The sequence below is a fragment of the Plectropomus leopardus genome, chromosome 5, assembly GCF_008729295.1.
Source record: "Plectropomus leopardus isolate mb chromosome 5, YSFRI_Pleo_2.0, whole genome shotgun sequence".
NCBI lineage: Eukaryota > Metazoa > Chordata > Actinopteri > Perciformes > Serranidae > Plectropomus > Plectropomus leopardus.
Window position 1 is genome coordinate 32,087,481 of NC_056467.1, and position 19,304 is coordinate 32,106,784.

The following is a 19,304-nucleotide window of genomic DNA, read 5'->3' on the forward strand; positions in this document are numbered from 1 at the left end:
ATCATTATCAGTGTCGAACTAATAGCCTTGATTGTTACTGTTACACTATATCTTTTGGGTATTTATATTTGATAAATGTTTTTTTGTTTCCAACATCTGGCCTTTGTCTTTTTGATGCAGCTGCATTTGATTCTTTGACTGCAACGTGAGCTGAAGTGATAGTAGACAGATTGCTGTGTTCCCTCAGCTCATGTTACAGCCAATAGCTCAGACAGAAACAGCTCTGACAGACAAGAGGAGAGGATGCGAGCGAGAAAAGAAAAAGCGGTGTCCAATTTAAAAAAAAAAAAAGTTAACATTTATTTCATGTGTAATGCATAATTTGCTCATTTGAACTGTGTTCCCCTGTGCTGTGGGCAGCAGTGATAACCATGATGATGGTCACTGAACTCCGTGAACTTCTAAAAATCTCATTGCCCCATTTGTCATGTCATAATGATAGGGCAGCAGTAGCCTATAGGGAAGAGCCGACGTCTTCCGACCGGGAGATCAGCAGCAGTAACCCCCAACTCCCTCCTGCCACCTCTCAACAACTTCCATGTTGAACCCCAGAGCTGCTGCACAACCAGCAGACTGCAGCCGCTCAGTTCACACAGTTACTGCAGTTCAGCAGTATTGGACAGCTCCCAAATGTGAATGTGAAGCAGGCACGCTTGCACGACTTTCCCCAAAGAGATAAAGGTTAGAAAAAGCTCTGCACAGTTTGAGCGAGCCATTTGTGGGGAAGCTGACTGCATCCACACTGGGGGTGGGGGGGTATTTTAATGAGGGCTTGGAAAAGATAGAAGTGTCTCTGAACCAGAACTGGTAAGATTTGAGCCAAGAAAACAGAAAAATAGCATGTAACTGGATGTGCACTGGAGATGAAACTCAACCGAGCAGGTATTTTTATCACAGGTTTCATTGCTTTTGCTGACACTGCAGTTCTGACTTTGATGTTGTCCACATAAAAAACTGAACTAAATGTCTCTCTGTAGCTGTAGACTTGTCACAGTAAAGACACACTCCCATTGCATGCCTCCTTCTTGTGCTCTGACAGGGCAGGCTGCAGAGGAGGTGCAGAGAGCCTCTCATGTAGGTTTCAAAAGCTCTGCGGCAGACTCATTCTTGGACACTTTAATCCACTGTTATGAAGTACTGCTATTGTAGAAATGGCACATGTAGTACAGACACACAACTTTGAGACATGCTTTGCCTATTATGTCGTTATGGTTATGATGCAAGCAAAAGGCTGACAAAACGTCCTCAGGAATAAAACAAACTATGGCTTAGCATTTTTTACATTGTTGAACATTCTGAAAGTTGCTGCTTTCAGCATCTACAGCCAGTTCTCTCAGTTTTTTGTTGCACTGTGAAGCTGTTAAAGAAGACAAAAAGTGTCCTACCTTTGCTGGACATATTTTTTACAGCTTGGTTATACCACCATCCACCAGCCTACAATTCCTCTCAGCTCTCTGTTGAGGTTATTTATTGTTTATTATAAGGATCCCTATTAGCTGAAGCCTAGGTGACAAGCTAGTTCAACAAAAACAAACAGTAAGTAGTAAGTTAATGATTATACAAAAATACAACTACTTTAACAATAGAAATCAAAAGATAATAATAATTAATTCACCAATCAATCAACCAATTCAAATAGAATAAACACAAATAACTGAGAAACAAACCAAATGCCCAATAACCAACCAACACACCACTACTGCTCAAAGAGGACAGTGCACCGTCCCAGAAACATCATGGGTCTAAACAAGACAAAAATCAACAGTTAACAGCTAAACATCTACAACTAGCTGCTAGGGATGATAACAAAATTGGAGATTGCCACTTTGGTGACCTAATGAAACACACAGCTCCTGAAAAAAACTAAAAGTTGACCTCATCCAACCTGTTCTCACTCCGAATCTGTTAAATACGTCCGGTCTGTCAGTGCTTTTGGCGTATGAATGTGACACCAAAAGCCATTTTGCGTCCAAGCGGAATGTGGCTAGACAGCATCTGATGAGAACACGATTTGACAGAACCAATTGCGTCGTTATTATACGGTGGCAAATGGCACTGGGTGCGCAGACGTGTGGCTCACACAGGCAGCGTCACTTGAGAACGCGGCCGGACGGAATCTGTCACATGCCCATGTGCCTCTTTTGTCTAAACCTAACCATGGCGACGGTCCCGTTGGTTGCTATGTGCTGCTGTGTAAACGTAAGGACCGAGCAGCATCATTAAACCATGTGTATTTGTTTACATCATGGTAACAGAATCCCAGAGCGTAAACAGCTGACACAGAGGGATACCTAAAATGCTATAAGTAGATGCAGAAGGCCACTGACAGAGCGGCACCATGTGACGAGTCGAGCGCTCACACCAACAATGTCAGAGGAAAACGTTGCCATGGTGCATTTCTGCAAGCAACATTTCTAAAGAGACAAAATCTATGAGCTGACTTTTCATTGGAAGGTGGAGGAGACGGTGGATGTTGTGTCACCAAGGCGAGACGCCTGCCAAGCTGCAGAGCACTGTTCAAGACTAACAAAATAACAGGTTATTTTTTAGCAAGCTATTGCTATGTTTCTTGCAGTGTTTTAACGCCCAAACTTGGACTTTTTTTAGGGACCTGTAGCTCTTTTTGCTGCTTTTGAGTCCCCAAACATTGGTATTTTTCAGGAGCCTGTAGCTCTTTTTTCCTGCAGCTTTTTAGTCCTTAAACATGGATGTTGTTTAACAACCTGCAGCTGTGGTTCCAGCAGTGAATGTGCCTCCAAAACTGGCTGTTTTCAACCCCAAACTGGATCTTTCCTATAACTATAACCATGTGTTTTCTGTGCCTAAACTAAACCACACATTAACCACAGCGAAATAGAAAGTTGTATCAAATCTGCTGTATAAAAACATGCAAATGTACAAACATGTCATTTCATGGGAACTAAAGATGCCTGAGATGAAAAGAATGTGGTGAGGCTCAGCAAATAAAGTCCATAAAGTGACAGTAATTATGACAATGAATGTGCAGTGCTGCAGAGTAGAGTGAGTGCCTCAGTGTGTGATGATGAACAGCTCTGTGCTGAAGCTGCTGTGACTGGCAGAGTCTCAGTAAAGCCCAGCACCAGACTGCAGAGGCGGGGCAGAGAGGGCAGAGTGGGCGTCCTGAGTCTCTCCTATTACAGTGTACAGTGGAGAGGCCAATAACTCTGCCAGAGAGCTCCAATCATGTTATTAAATGTTTTTCACGTAAAGTCAAAAGTATTAGCACTGCCACTGTGAGCTAAAATGGGTGCTTTTACTTGACTCATGGATTATAAGGGAGGCCAAAAAAGCTACAGCAAGAAAAAGCTGACGGTTTATAAAGAAACAGAGAGTATGGTGGCCTGCAGGGACAAAGTTTCCCTGAAAACACTGGATCAGTGTCATGCGACCTGTATCATATACAAAATGAGTTCAAGAGCATCCATTTGATTTTTTGATTTTTTTCTGATACTTTTGACACATTGTGATATTGATGACAAAAATATTGATATTAATATCATGGCAATGATTTCAGCGATATTGCTTGGGCCTACATTAGTGATACTCAATCTATGGCCTCCGGGCCAAATTAGGGTGACGGTTGCCCCCCCCAACATTTTTTAGTTCACAATAAAAATAAAGTGATTCACTCTGAAAATTGGTTTTTTACTTTAAGTATACATAATGTGCCTTAGTGCATAAAACAGCAACAAAATAAAGCTTGTTGAACAAAAAAGTCCCCGTGGAGGATCCCTAACACCCCTGAAAGAGGACCTAGCTAAACACCTTATGTCCTAAAATCCTAGAAATTACCTTAAGTCCTGAAACAGCTTTAAAATACAAGAAACATTCTAAAATCCTAGAAACATCCCAACATCCAAGAAATGTCCTAAAATCCTAGCAATGTGCTAAAATTTTACAAACATCCTAAAAAAGTAGAAATATCATCAAATCTTTGAAATGTCCTAAAATCCTAGAAACATCATTAAAACACAGAAACATGCTAAAATCCTCCAAACATTTGAAAATCATCGAAGTGTCCTAAAATGCAAGAAACATCCTAAAATCCTAGAAAGGTCCTAAAATCCTAGAAACTTCTTAAAATTCTAGAAACATCCTACAGTCCTAGAAATGTCCCAAATCCTAAAAACTTGTATGGGGCACTGCGACTGGCCCCTAGCCTCCTGTCATTTTGCAAAAGTGGCCCCAAAGCAAAGTAAGTTGAGTATTCCTGCTGTTTTGGGATATGTATTGATGACAAACAATACTGTTATTAAAAACATGGCATTGATCTCAGCAATAATGCTTTTCTGAGAGAAAGCTATCTTGTAACTGCTTGAGTCTTCAGTTTTCTTAACACCACTCTCTCATCCAGATGGCTCTGATGAGCAGACAGGCTCCTTTTTTTTTTTTTACATTTTCATCAACAAACTGAGTGCTGCTCAATCCCTCCTCAGACTAAATCTGCTGGAGGCTCCAGTGGAGCAACTGCAGGGTGTAAATGCAGAGCTCAGAGGAACAACAACAGACGGCATAAAAGCAGGAGAGAACGATTTTGTTTCACTTCCCATACTGCGATTTTCCCAGCGAAGCCCGAGAATCAAACTGTTGACCTTTGAAACACAAGAAGGCTGCATCTCTGTGCCCTCAGGCTGTCTCAGAGTGAAGAGAGAGGCCCGGCAGCACCTGTTGTAAATACTGTAGAACCCCAGGAAACACACAGAAAACTTCAGAACTGGCTCCCTCTCTGTTCGCATCGCACTGTTACGGAGACAAAAGTAACAGAGTCGAACTAATCTGCTTTCATCTTTTCATCTTTAATTACCAACAATCTAAAGCCTTTATCAGTTAAATAAATGAGAAATGTGGGTCACGCAACATTAATGTTAATTAAGCATAAATTAGAAATTCCTTTATGATGTTAATCAGCGTTTCATTACAAATAAAACCATAAAAGAAACAAACAGTTTGGAAACAAACATAAGAACAAAGAAATAGAGTACAGCTCCCGTTTCATTAGCGGATTGTGTTGAGAGGTTTTTTCCTTTCTTTTTTGTTAGATGTAATTGTGGCTTTGTCGGCATTTTTCCAACATTTGCTAACACTCATGTGGGTCGGTTGCTCCCCCAAATGAAATGACCAAGTACATCATTAGTTATGGGGCTCCAGAATGATCCAGTGAGTGTTTTTTCTTTTTAATTTACTTTTTTTAGTATATTCTGTGTTTTCTGATGTGATGCCTCCTATCAGTAGAACAACGTGATTTCTGAGTGCTTCGTTCAGTTAATTTTAGGCACAAAAAATGCTTGGTTAAGGCTAGGGAAAAGATTGTGATGAGGATTAAATTAGCTACTTATATATCATATTACTCTAATATGTAACACTGATTATTGCATTCTATTGTCTTAAAGCCTCTTGGAACCCAAATCACCAAAAACTTTCTCAGTATGTAATTAAGATCTTGCATGCATAATGAAAAACATACAAAATGATCAGACATTAGCCTCAATCCAAATCTAAAATATATTATATTGCAAAATATTTATTTATATATTAAATATTGCCGCTTTAGTTTTTTTTTTTTTCACAGTTTCCTGAAGCTGGGTTGATTTGGGCGTGGTTATCCCCCAATCCATATTACATAATATGGATGAAGCCAATCAAAAAGTTAACTCAGCTGTCAGTTGATGCTAACGCTCCTTTCATTAGTATTGATACATGTAACCTTAACCGCTCAGTGCTGTTGGAATTTGAAAAACAGCTCTCTCATTTTAGTGCAGAGCGTCAGATTGGATTTAGGTACGCAGCCAGAGTCAGAGGGCTGAAACCAATAGAGCTGTACCACGCCGACTCTGTATTTGCTCCATGGTTGTTGTTGTGGGGACCAGAGACAGTTGACAAAGGTGTCTATCAAAACGTGATCTGCTACGCCCACACAGTCTGGAGAAATGCTGTTATCTGTTTGGTTTTCTGATAGTTGGGAACATTTATTCTTTTCAATTATTCAGATTTTTGTGGATACTTAATGAGACACTCAACTTTGATCAAATATGTGCTTTCTGACTATTTCAAGCCACATTTCCAAAAGACTTCAATACACTAAGTACAATTTCTTAATCATATCATATATGCCCAACCAAGCCACAATAAACATTGGCCTTTCCATGGTTCTGCAAATCGCGTTACATTTGCTCGTTATTATGTAGCAGATTCAACATGCAACCTGTTTGCTGCTTGCTAACTTGTTTGGTTTGTGATTTAATGGGTCAACCAGAAGAAGGTCCAATAGCAACTAGCTAAAAGAGCATATCTCCACCCACTGTAGTGGAGCTGGACACAATTCTGTCGACAAATAGATTCTCCCCCAGTGCTTGTATACTAGGACAAGGACAATAGTCCAGTTAAATGTCCTATTCGAGCTATAATAGCTCCACTTAACTGTGCATGTAAATGTGTACTGAGTGTTATTTCCTCTTTGCGTCATGTCCACGTTCTTGATCACTGTATCCAGGTGCCACCCCTCACCGAAACCAAATTTCTACTATGTGAGAACACGTCTGACACTGACAGTCTCTTGCTGAGTGCTATATGTGTAAAAGGGCAGCTCCGAAAATACGTGATAACCATTTCTGAAATCACAACTTGGCTGCTTGTTATTACAGCGCACGATAGGTCAAACAGGGCGTAGAAGTTGTAGGGAGTCATCTTGCTTAGCCTGCTGACACCCGGCTGCCTGCTTCTAACAGTCTGCTGCGAGCAAAACACCCTCCCAGTCATCGAGAAACCATTAGGTCACCCCCGTGGTTCAGTCTGAAATGATCCATTTGGACGCTCTGCACTTGACCACGTGTTCCCTCCAATTCAAGCCTGGAAAATGGTCACTTGAGTGCCTTTAGTTTTTGGTTAAAATGAGAATTGAGGCTGTGGACACATTTCAAACAGTCATCTGTCAGCTCTCCAAATGCTTCATAATAACACTCAATTATACATCCTGAATGACGTTGCTAGGTTACGGAGCTGGCTAAGTGGCTGATGGGACCATCCAGTGGTCACTTTGTATCATGTGCTGATGGAGGGGTCCGCACTCAGCCACTTGGCAGCTGCAGCCTGAAACATGCTCTGAAATTCACATCTGGTGATTGGGGTGTGCAAATCAGCTGCTGCCGGCGGGACTTGGAGTTTGGAGACGGACCAAAAGATTCCTTCAGGGAAGTTTCATCACTCTCACAAATGCCCTGTTTAGTATAAATTATTATTGCATCAGTGTTTGTTCTCTTTAATTTATGGCTTTCTAATTTGCGCTGCTGTGAATTTTGTGTTTGGACAGTATATTTTATGTAAGATGTATTTGTTTTTCTCTGCACGGTTCATGGACTTTTTTTTCTATTTGCTGCATTGATTTTTCACCCCCTTTTTCTGCATAGTATTCACTTTAAAATAGCAGAAAATGACTGCTTTACATTAATCTTAATGCTCTGTCTGGCTTTATTCATTAATTTCAATATTAATGCTGCTACATCTTTTACTTTCAATTTTTAAATCAGCTCTTTTTTAATGCTGATTCTTGTTTTCTATGTCTTCACCTGTGCAGACCCCCGAACTCTGACACAATTTTCGAACACCACACTGTACAAAAATTGCTGTAAAAATACAACAAAATAACAAAAATTCTATTTCTAATATACAGATGTTGTTGTTTTTTTTTTTTTTTTTTTTTCAAAATACAGTGAAACACTGTACATCTAATGCTTTTTTTGGAGCAATTATTGCACTGTAAACACAATACTGTAGAATACTGTAATAAATGTAATAGTAATATAATGTCAGAGTAACTTTTGATATTGTAAAATGAAATATACTAAATAAAAAATAAAATAAAATATCACTGAAAAATAAAAGTATTGACACTGTAAAATAATGTTAAACGCTGGTAAATACTGATTTAAGCAGAAATGTAAACTGTAACAAATTGTTGTAAAATACAGCCAAATTCTAGGAGGACTGTACACTTTTCTTTTTTTTTTAATATAGTAAAACCCTGTAAATGTGGATGCTCTTATGAGTAAATACCATAATAAATAATAAATACATTTAATGGCAATATACTGTTGAAGCAATTTACCGTATTGACACTGTAAAATAATAAGAGGATGCTGGCAACTAGCTGCCAGTAGTTTTTTAATTTCACAGAAAATTCTGATAAAATGAACTGCAAGAGGATTGAGAGTTATCATTAAATAGGCCCTAGTACAGCAGTTTATTTACTGACTCATATCACTGAAAATAAAATGTACAAATTTACATGATATATATATATATACACACATATATAAATAAAACACATTACAACTTTTCATGTGATACCCCACCCCTGCATTGTGAAATGGTGTGATCCATCTGACAGTGTAAGTCAAGAGACGTATAGAAGTTACATGTGCTGCTGATGCAAAGCTGTGAGGCAGATTACTGTCTGATTAATCAATGAGACAGATCACACCAAAAACTAAATTATTTTGCTCTTACCTATTTATCTATTTTCTATAGCTATTTATCAGTCTAGATAGTTTTGATGTGAGCTGTTGAGTGTTAGAGATATCAGTCTTAGAGTTGTCTGACTTCTCTCAAATATAATGGAACTAATTAGTACTTGGCTTATGGTTTTCACGACCCCAGAAGAAATCAAATTTCAAAAACTCAATGGCAATGCTTCCTTCCAGAAATCATGATCCAGTTTCTCAAAATAATCCTGGTGCTCGTGACAGAGCGAGATGTAAACATTAATTTAATTAAAACATTAATGTCATCGTCATCGACTGAGCTGTAACCTCAGCTAGCTCAGTGGTGCTAGGTATGGTTGCCATAGATCCAAAACTTCTTTACTCAGTGATAATAAAGAAGTCCCTGAAGGCAAAAGGCTGGGAACCACTGTACACGATCCAGCCAAATACTAGGTTTTACCCTGGTCTTGTTTGTGTTTGGGTGGACTTTCCCTCCAGGACTTTAGCTGTACACCTCACCAAGGATTAAAGCTTGATTTTTGTGTAAAAGAATGGATTTACACTTCAAAAAGCAAACTGTTTAAGCTCTGAATTAGGAGAATAATACCAAAATTCTCATGTTTTTCAAACAATGTTTTGGTAGCTAAAGAATTGATCTGATATGTGTTGCCTGAAGGCCAAATCACATTTTTTCCTCCCAGTTTACTCATTTCTTTTTTATTGCTCACTGTCAAACAACCTGAAACTGCCTCCTACACGACGGAGACCTTGGTGATAACTACCCACACAGGGATGATATGTGTTTGGAGCAAAGACAGACAGAGAGGAGCAGAAATCCTACTCACACACACTTCCTCTACCTGTTTTTATCGTGCAAAAATCTTTTTTTTTTCTCCACCTGGTAAAGCACAAAGGCTCAAACATATAAATACATAAACATGACCAGCGGGCCAAATACACAGAACCACACACAAACAAAACAAACTCATCTGTCAGTCAAACAACCAAACAACACACACACACACACACACACACACACATTCGCGCATGCACATAGGAGAGACCGTGTTTTAGATGTTAGAAATACTATCAGCGGTTCATACTGTTACTGCAGTGACCTCCAATATGATACCTCCAATATGACGGCCATATGTGACTCAGAACATCCTTCCCTTTGCTTGTTAACCCTTTAAAACCTGGGGAAAAATTGCCCAAAAAAGAAAATATATATAATTATCATAATTATATATTTAAAACATTTTTACAGAAGCATTATATTTTTAAGAATTTTCTCCAGGTAATTTCCTTGTGTTTGTTTGTTTTTGTTAATTTTCAGGTAATTTTATTGTCCTTTTTTACAATTTTTTTTAGTTACCTTTTGGGTCATTTCTTGTTTATTTGCTCATTGCTTTCTTCTTCCCATGTTCTTTTTTTTTTTTTTAAATAAGTCAAGCCAATTTGCCCCAGGTTTTAGAGGGTTAAGCCATCTGAGACTATATTCCAAAAGCTGCCCGCATAGATTCAGATATACCAAGAAAAATACAGTTTTTCTGTACAGCCAAACATCATTCAAACCCACAGAGCTTTACTTTAAAAGCTAGTAAGCATCACAAAGTTTCCAACTACACCAAATATGTCAGGCTGAGTTTAGGGAATCGTGTCAACAATGATGCAACAGACACCCAGAAAATCAATGTAGTGCAAACATAAATTCTTGCGTTTGAATTTTCACTCAGTGTTGATATGATAAAGCTTCAGTGGAGAGCTGGAACATGATGATAAAAACATGCGTGTAACTGTGGGACCGTGTGGAACAGGAGGATTTCTTGGAGCTGACGACAATGCTCTATTTACAGTTATTTCAATTTATGGCATGTAAATTGAATCTGCACTTATCAGAGCATCAAGACTCGCCAGCCACGAGGCAGAAACTGTTTTATTAAATATTTTAGACAAATATGATTGCCAGAAGAGATGCACCTTTCTCTTTCTCACTGCAATTCTTTGTCATTTACAAGCACTCGTTCCCACTGTTCTGAGTGGTGGGTTACTCTCAAAGACGCTACTGTTCAATATGTAATGTCTAACAGTTTGGGGGAGACAATCATAACCCATTCACCAAAAAATGTCAACATTGTACATTTCTGCAAACCATGGATATGTTAAATGTTCATGTCATTTTGTAGATAGGCAGGAACTTTATGTTTACCTTTTAATAACACTTCAGCTGACATGAGTTTACGCACAAAAATCACTTGATCATTGTTCTTGGTCAATCAGGATCATCCCCCTTTTTTAAGTAACTGCATTACTATTATGCACGGAGGAAACGTTATGTGTTTCATGCAGATCTTTGTTTCTCAAAAGGTTTCTTACAATTATATCTAAATGTACACCTGCTGTCTTATATTTGGACAAATACTCTGAACACTTTCTAATTAAATATTCAGGAGAAGGTTTCTGCGTGCTTATCAGTTCAAGAGCAGAATGAAATCAAACACACTATCAAACCTGCAGCAGCCATACACACACACACACACACACACACACACACACACACACACACACACACACACACACACAGCGTCTTACCTGTATATGAGGATATCGTCTGTGGAGCTGTTGTACTGGATCTGGTACATGCGGACTCCTGGTATGTGGTTCTGTGGGGGCCATCTGATGGTAGCAGAACTGGACGTTAGATCGGACACACTGACCCTCTGCTGGTCGTACCGGGCCTGACCCCCACTGGCATTGGACTTGATAGAAGTGGGGATGTCCGAAGGCCCCGGGTCGGGGTCCAGTTTAGGGTCAAAGTGTGGTGAGGGGTTGACGACTAACTCAACAGGAGCGGTGGCCTCCCCGGCTGCATTAGATGCTATACACGTGAACTTTCCTGAATCCTGGAAACCATTGAAGAAGAGAGAAGACCCAACATTTAACCTCACTTTTATTTTGATGGTGAGTTCCCTATGAAACCAGTTCTAATGAACAATCCCTTATTTTTTTTAATTTCGCCTAATTCCCAATGATGCTTTGGTAGTCAAAAACCATTTGAACAAAGATGTATTTTCTTGTAACAGATTTCACACTGATAAATGTAGCATACAAGTGGAGCTTAATAAGATTTCTTGGTGGAAAACGAATAGCAAACCAGTTGATATGCCAATATTCCTGATAATAAACACAATTGTATGGTATTAAGCTTTAACCCTTTGGGTCTGTTTGGCACATTTTATGCGCTTTTGATTCTTCCTTTTTTTAAAAATAATTTTGGCTGTCTTCATACATATCGCAAACATTTTAGCAATATCGTGTATTTTTGTTTAATCTTGGAATTTCCATCTCAGCTCCTACAATAAGTCTAAAATATACAGTGTAAACAAATTTTTTTACATTCATACTGTAAAGGTAAACATTTTTTCCATTGAAACCCATTCAAACTGCAAATTTTGATCCCACAGCCATCAAAGCATACAAACATGCATTGTATTATTTCTGAGTGTCATTCTGGGCTTTTGACTTGGCATGTGTCATTTTTACTATTTTCCACTTGATGACATCATTTTTACCATGTCTGGCATATGTAGAAAATACATGCTATTTCCACTAACTGCGCTGTCAATGTTGCTGCTAATCACTGACATATCTCAGGCTGTGATCACCCAAAGAAATTAATTAATGTTAGATAAAAGAAATAAACTCAATGAAAGTAGAAAACTATATTATTGTATAATCATTTTTAAAGCTTGATATTGAGAAACGCATTTTGTGTGCAGAGTGATCTGAGTGTGTGTAATATTAAAGCGGGGCCCTCAAGTGGTGTCTGGGTTTGTCTCATGCTCGAGAGGCCGTGGAATGTGCAATAACTACTGTGGAATGTGCAATGTGTTGACTCTGGTGCTTTACATTTATTGATTCTGACACATTTATAGCTTTCTCATTTATACTGTGTGCAATGTGGTTTTTGCAGCGTGCCTTATGTTTCTAATATTGTATGCAGTGTGTGTTTTTTTTGAACCTAAATGAGTGACTATACAATGACAATAAGGCTTTTCATTTTTATTTGTATATGAATGGCGATCATACACATTTTTTTTGGGACTGTTCAAAACTGCAAAAGTTTGGGGAGAATATCAGACATTTAAGATGTTGATTTACTGTTGACTCGACTGTATTATATGTTGTGATGTATGTCAAGAGGCATACTCTATGGGCATCATTTAAATGTTTTAGGTGTCATTATTAATTGCAAGGAAGATGATAACTATTTCTTGGTTGCAAAATCACCCCCCCGCTGTGAATAAAAGGACTAGAAAACTGAGACAGATGCACATTATGAAAAAACTGACCACACAGTTGCAAATGAAAAAGGACATTTTTATACAGAGAGGGAAACCTACAATTCTGTATCTGACTAAATGATTTCCTTTCTTTCCTTCCTTCTTTGTTTTCTCTCCTTTTTGCTTTCATCTTGAAATAAGTTTTCCTTCTTAGGAACTTTGATTGGTAAAAGAAAATGTTGACTGTATCATATTAATGAATAAATTTAGTTTAAAAAAAGCTTTTAACATGCTTTACAATGACCAAAAATGTATTTCTAATCCCTCAAGAAAGCACTTTTTTTCAAATGCTCTCCAAACAAAAGAGTAGATCATAAAAAGCTGCAAAATAAATGTTGGTATTTCAGTTTTTACAATAAAATCACGTCTCTACCTTGACGGAGGCCTTGAGGATGTCCAGAGAGCCGTTCTCGTAGCAGACGGTTCTGGACGTGTTTCCGATCAGCTTTCCGTCAGGACTGACCCAGTGTGTTGAGGGCTCAGGATCTCCGATGGACTTGCAGCGCAGGCTGACCTCCTGACCCTCCATCACAAACATCTTGGAGGTGTGGCGAGTTATCATCGGGGGCTCGCAGACAAACTCCTCCTGTTAACACACAGAAGACCAAAAATATAAGTTTCCAGACTTTAAAACAAACAAAGATTTCAGCTGGTGGAACTTTAAGAGTTTAATCCTCAAACTCTATTAAAAACATTTGCAGTAAACCTGCCGTATAATCAAGTGGATTGTCCTTGATCATTTAACCCTTTGAAATCTGAGCAAATTGAATTAAATTTCTTTCACAATGAGCAACACAACAGGAAATGACCCCAAAATTAGCAAGAATTTAGTAGAAAGTAAGGAAAATTACCTGAAATTACCACAAAAAAAAATGAAACAAGCACATGCTATCACCTGGATACATAAAAATAATAACATAAAAATAACATAAAAATAATAAATACAACTATTAAACCTAAATTTCCAATAATAATAAACCTAATTTCAAGTTTATAATTTTAATAATGAGACATATAGTTTTCTTGATTTTTTCTCCTACTAATTTGATAACTCTCTAATTATTCTCTCTCTCTCTCTTGATCTTTTTATGGGCTAATTTGAAGTTCATTTTTTTGTCACCTTTTACTATTTTTTTTTAAATTTGTGGTCCATTTCATGATAATTTGCTGATTACCTTTTTGCCCATGTTTCTGAAAGAAATCAAAACCAATTTGCTCACGTTTCAAAGGATTAAGTGCTGGTGGAAGGATGCAGCATAAGCAAAATGATGTCCATCCAGGTTTTCAAAGAGTCAAAGGAGATTAAAACTCACAAAACCACGAAACCACGAAAACCAACACGAGCAACAGTGAGAGAGTGTAGAAGTAAGACAAAATATCTGAGGTGTTGAGAGAAAACGTCAATCAATTGGCTTTAAGTAGTGTTGCTTCCAACAGCAGACTTTCAGAAGGAGTTCAATTGTGCGCACATGAAGATTAAGTGAGTTTTTCTGCCCTCACAATATTTAAAACCCACCCACTGGCACCTAAGCCAGTATAAAGCCAGCCAAAACCCTGGTGGAGTATTATTGCGAGGCCAAGCAGGGTCTACCAAAGCTTACCAGGGCTTACTCATCATTTCTACCACTCAGTGCATCTTCAAACCTTATTCTGGGCCCTTCTCGGGTCTTGTTCCCAGCAGAGAAGATTGCTGACCTGATGACCGCTGGGGCTGCAGCTTCAAATATATCACCAGTGCCTTTTAGTCTTGTATTACATTCTAACCCTCAATTGCTCCCGTGATGCTCCGAGTAAAAGGCTCTGATTGAACCGGCCTGCTCCCTGATGTGAGTGTGTAGAGGTGTGAAAGTCTGAGAATGTGAAAATGGCCATTGGAGGGGAAAGAGTGTAAAATGTTTCTTGTCTTAACCTTCCTGTTATGTCAAAACTGACCTGTTTCAAATGATTAAAAATGCAGGATTTTTTATTTATTTTTTTTTTTTTTATTGGAACATAACACACACACACACACACACACACACACACACACACACACACACACACACACACACACACACACACACACACACACAAAAACACTCTCTCCTTCTTGATCAGGTTTCTTTTTGAAAAAAATGAAACATTTTTTTTTAATTAATTGTAGTTTTAAGATGTATATTTGAATTGAAATTTGACACCTGACATAAGAGATGTGTTGTTTGAATTAATCAACTACCCCCATTACAGAACCTATTTCAAAAATGTTGAAAAACTGATGTTTTTTTAGCTTTTTGTCGGAGAAGAAATGGTGCAGATGCAAATAAACAGCCGAGCAGCTTTCATCGATTTCAAAGCAGGAATGCCCTTGGCGGCTGATGGCTGGTGTCTGACCTCTGATAGATGCAGTGGCGGCTCATTTGTCCTTGCAGGGGGAAGGAGGCTATTAACTCTCGGGGTATTAATAAGCCTGGACACTTTGGTGGCACAAAGGTCTCTGGATCGACCTCTTTACAAGGCTAATCCTCTTATAGTGATCCTACAGCACCTCTCTGAGGGAGGTCCACGACTATTACTCGAGGTGAGGCAAAGGTCTGTACATCATCCTCTCTGAGATGATACCAATTAATCCCATCTTTATCTCATGGTGCACTTCCACTTATCATTGGAGCTCTCAAATAGCCCAGAGGGGTCAGCTCCTGAAGATCTCCAGGTGAGGCGAGACCCTCTTTATCACCCGCTTTAGGGTAACATCTTGAACTCCACCACTTCATTCTTTTATCTCTCTGAGTATCAGTATAGCTCTGCGATCGTATACCGTTATTTTCTCAGCAGGTGAAGAAAAGATCTCTCTGCGGCTCCTCGACCTTTAGTCTGACAACATCTAACTCCAATATGCAGCAACACTGCCTTGTACAATTTGAGCTGCTCTTTAAGGCTTTTGTGGCTGCTTGTTTTCAAAATATGGCAGAAATCGAACATCAGTATATCAACAATATTCAAAAATCACTCCTCAGCAAAGCAAAAGTGCAGCAGTGTGGCTGTTTCTCTAGTTAGCAGGCACTCTAGCTAAGTTTTGTTAACCTTTTGAAACCTAAGCAAATTGGTTAGATTTGAAAACACGACAATGACAAAATTCACAAGACATAAATGAGAAAAAAAAGAGAAAATAATTATCTTATTACTTATACTTTTTTTTGCAAATCCATTTTATTTTTTTATGAAATCAAAGCCATTTGCTCATTTCAAAGGGTCAAAGAGCTTGTAAAAGGCATCTGAAATGCAGCACAAGAATACTGATGTTGATCTACTTTTGAAATGGTTAATCTCTTATTTCAACTCAAGAAAAATGGGTGAAAAAACAAAAAAAAAATTTTTGCTTTCATTTTTTTTTCAAATAGAATGAAGGAGACAGGACAACCTGATGCCGCATTTTCATTAATATGTGCCTGCATGAATCATTTTTTAAACATTTCATATTTATGTTATGCAGAAAATCATGGTTTGGATCAACATTCATATGGGATGTGAATAGCGGGCTCCTGGGTGAAAGTCCAGGGTTTGTTGGACCCATCCTCCACTCCTCCCACCCGGAACTTAAAAAAGGAACTTTTCAGCTCCTTATTTTACACTGTTACCCTCAGAGTTTATAAGTGACACAGTTTGGTGGCATATCATACCGCTGCAACTGATGCTGTCCGGCTGCCCGGCATGGTATCATACCACCAGCCAGAGGGTATAATGATAGAAAATAAACAAATAGCGAAAAATCTCCAGAAAACTATATTCATTCTTTATTCTTTAAAAAAAAAAAAAAAAAAAAAAAAAAAAAAATATATATATATATATATATATATATATATATATATATATATATATATATATATATATATATATAGTATTTCAGCACTTTTTAGGTCATAGGATTTCGTGCTTTTTATTTAGTTTTTTTTCTTGTAACTTTTTACTAATTTCTTGCTGATTTTGGAGCAATTTCTTGTTAAGTTGCCAATTGCCTTCTTCCTGTGTTTTTTAAAGAAACCACACCAATTTGCTCAGGTTTCAAAGGGTTAAATGAATTTTCTATGCACACAAAAGACTCTTCTGCCATTAATGTTTGCCCACGAATTTGTTTAATTCCATTGTGGCGAGCACTTTGCCAATAAAATCCATTTTCCACCTGACAGCTGTGTTATGTCTAGATGCTGATTAAACAACATGGTTATTGTACATGTGTCTCTGATTGGTCACCATATTATAATAATAATAGGGCATACATAATGCCACAGATGGAGCGTGCCTCTGGCATGATGACTATAGAAAATGTCCATCAGAGATGTTGCATATGAACTGCACATTTATTTAACTAAAACAGGCTGACTCCAATGTTGTTTACGAAAATTTGGCAGTACATCCGACCAGCCTTACACCATCCCAGGACCTATTATATCATTATCACTACATCATTATTACTACCATCACTACAGCAGAGGAGCTGCCACTTTGCCCATGATTGTGTATTTTTGCATGCTTCCCACTTAACTTTGAAATGAACAATACAAATAAAAAAACAGTTATACTTTGTTTTCTTGAAGCTAAATATAAAAAATGCTCTCTCATGGACATCTAAAAAAAAGTATGTATAATTTTGTTGTTGCTTTTGTAGCATGTCTCTGGGGACTTCTGATGGAAAACAGCTTTAATGCTACACTCCAATAATGTTTATTAATGTGCACTGTCCTTGTTACATAAACACATACATAAATAAAGCTATGTGTATAAAAGTGTAAAGTGTGACCACATGCGTTTCACGTTTGCCTCATATGGCTTCATTTTATCATTTTATTTTATTTATATTCTGTTATTCTACAGCAGATCCGGGGTATTTACTGCAGCATTAAACAGAGCCTCGAATACTCCCTCTCTGTCTTCTCACTCTACACTCTACTATAGAAGGGACCGTGTTTACGATATCAGGGATAAATGCATAATGCAATGTCATGGTTCTGCTGCATTTTTGCATATCAAACTCCATGACTCCACACTTTTACCAGAAGGTTCACTCCTCTGTGACACCAACCATCTGCCCTGCTCAAAGTGTCCTTGAGAAACAAAGCGATCATGCATCCACAGAGGGCGAGAAGTCAAGACAGCAGAAACACATTTTGCTGCAGGGTTTAGTGGATTATAAAACCAAACACACAGAATGCAATTTCTGCGACCACCATGTTTAAATCATACATTTCTTTAGGTGACAGAATTAGCAGGGTAATGACGACTCGGGGCTCCTGTTATCAAGAAGAATATTTGTGTTATTATTCCCAGAAAGGTAACAAGATGAACCAGAGGCCGCTTTAGATTTCTTCTGTTTGCAGACGATTATCAAAGCAGGCCCACGACTCAACAAATCCTGTCCAAAAACCAGCTTGAGTGGTTCATGTAACACACATGGCATCTAAATATCACCGTAATGCTGAATCTTCATCTCTATATATACATTTTGTCAGTGACACCTTCAACCCTCTGAAAGTTGGAAGAACATCACTTTTTGTGCTGCCTTTAGATGCCTTTTACAGGTATTTAACATTGAGCAAATTGACACGATTTCTTTCAAAACATGGAAAAAAAGGCAACAACAAACTTTAGAAAATTATAAAAAATTAAAAATTATGAAAAAGGTCTTGAAAAAAAGATAAAAGCTAAGGAAAAACTGTATTTGTAATTATCATAATTACATATAAAAAATTAAGTTGAATAATTATTATATTTTTTAAACACTTTTCCCGGGTCATTTACTTGTTTGATTTTTGTTTGACTGTTGACAGTCACGTGCTCTTACAGGTAAAAAAAATATATACAGTAATTAAGTCCGCTAAAATACATCACATAACATATACAATATCTACAAATACATGTTTTAAAAGTTTAAAATGGCACATGCTGAGAAAAACCACATGTATAAAACATATACACCAGCAAATTAAACCCAGAAGTCCTGCATATAGAGATGTATGTGTGTTACAAAAAAAAAAAGAAATAAATAAAAAAATATAAACAACCCCCCCCCCCCCCAAAAAAAAAAAAATTGTAGGAAATACCTCTGACTACATAAGAAATAAAATCAGGTCATCATATTGTTTTCACCTGTAACACAATGTGACTGTCACGTGATCCAGCGTTGATTTTCATGTCAAACTAAGTTTGAAGAGGAGTGTGAGCTTGAAAGGTCACTCGTGAATGTGTCACAATTAACTACACATAGGGGCGCTACAATAGCAGTCTTTTTTCAAATGGTATTCTTCTTGTCCAGTACCTGCATCACATGGTTTTTGGATGCTCTATGCTTTACATAATAATATGCAAATGTAACATATCCAGAATGGTACTTTGCCATCATTTTTTGGGGCAATTGTGTGGCCAAGCTACTAGTGTCCTAAAACAATGCTGAAGTTTTAAATTAGTTCAACCCAGTGATGGTCATTTAAGA

The 19,304-nt window shown here is 37.9% G+C and overlaps 1 protein-coding gene across 1 annotated transcript in view; it reads right to left on the bottom strand.

Annotated features, from left to right (window-relative positions):
* si:cabz01090165.1 (uncharacterized protein LOC100333421 homolog) overlaps positions 1-19,304 on the bottom strand; it is a 77,943-nt gene that overhangs the window by 40,402 nt on the left and 18,237 nt on the right. Inside the window, exons 5-6 of the mRNA XM_042486142.1 lie at positions 13,215-13,427; positions 11,091-11,401 (exon numbers count right to left, since the gene is read on the bottom strand). Of these exons, the coding sequence (XP_042342076.1) occupies positions 11,091-11,401; positions 13,215-13,427 (524 nt within the window). The remainder of the gene's footprint in view (positions 1-11,090; positions 11,402-13,214; positions 13,428-19,304) is intronic.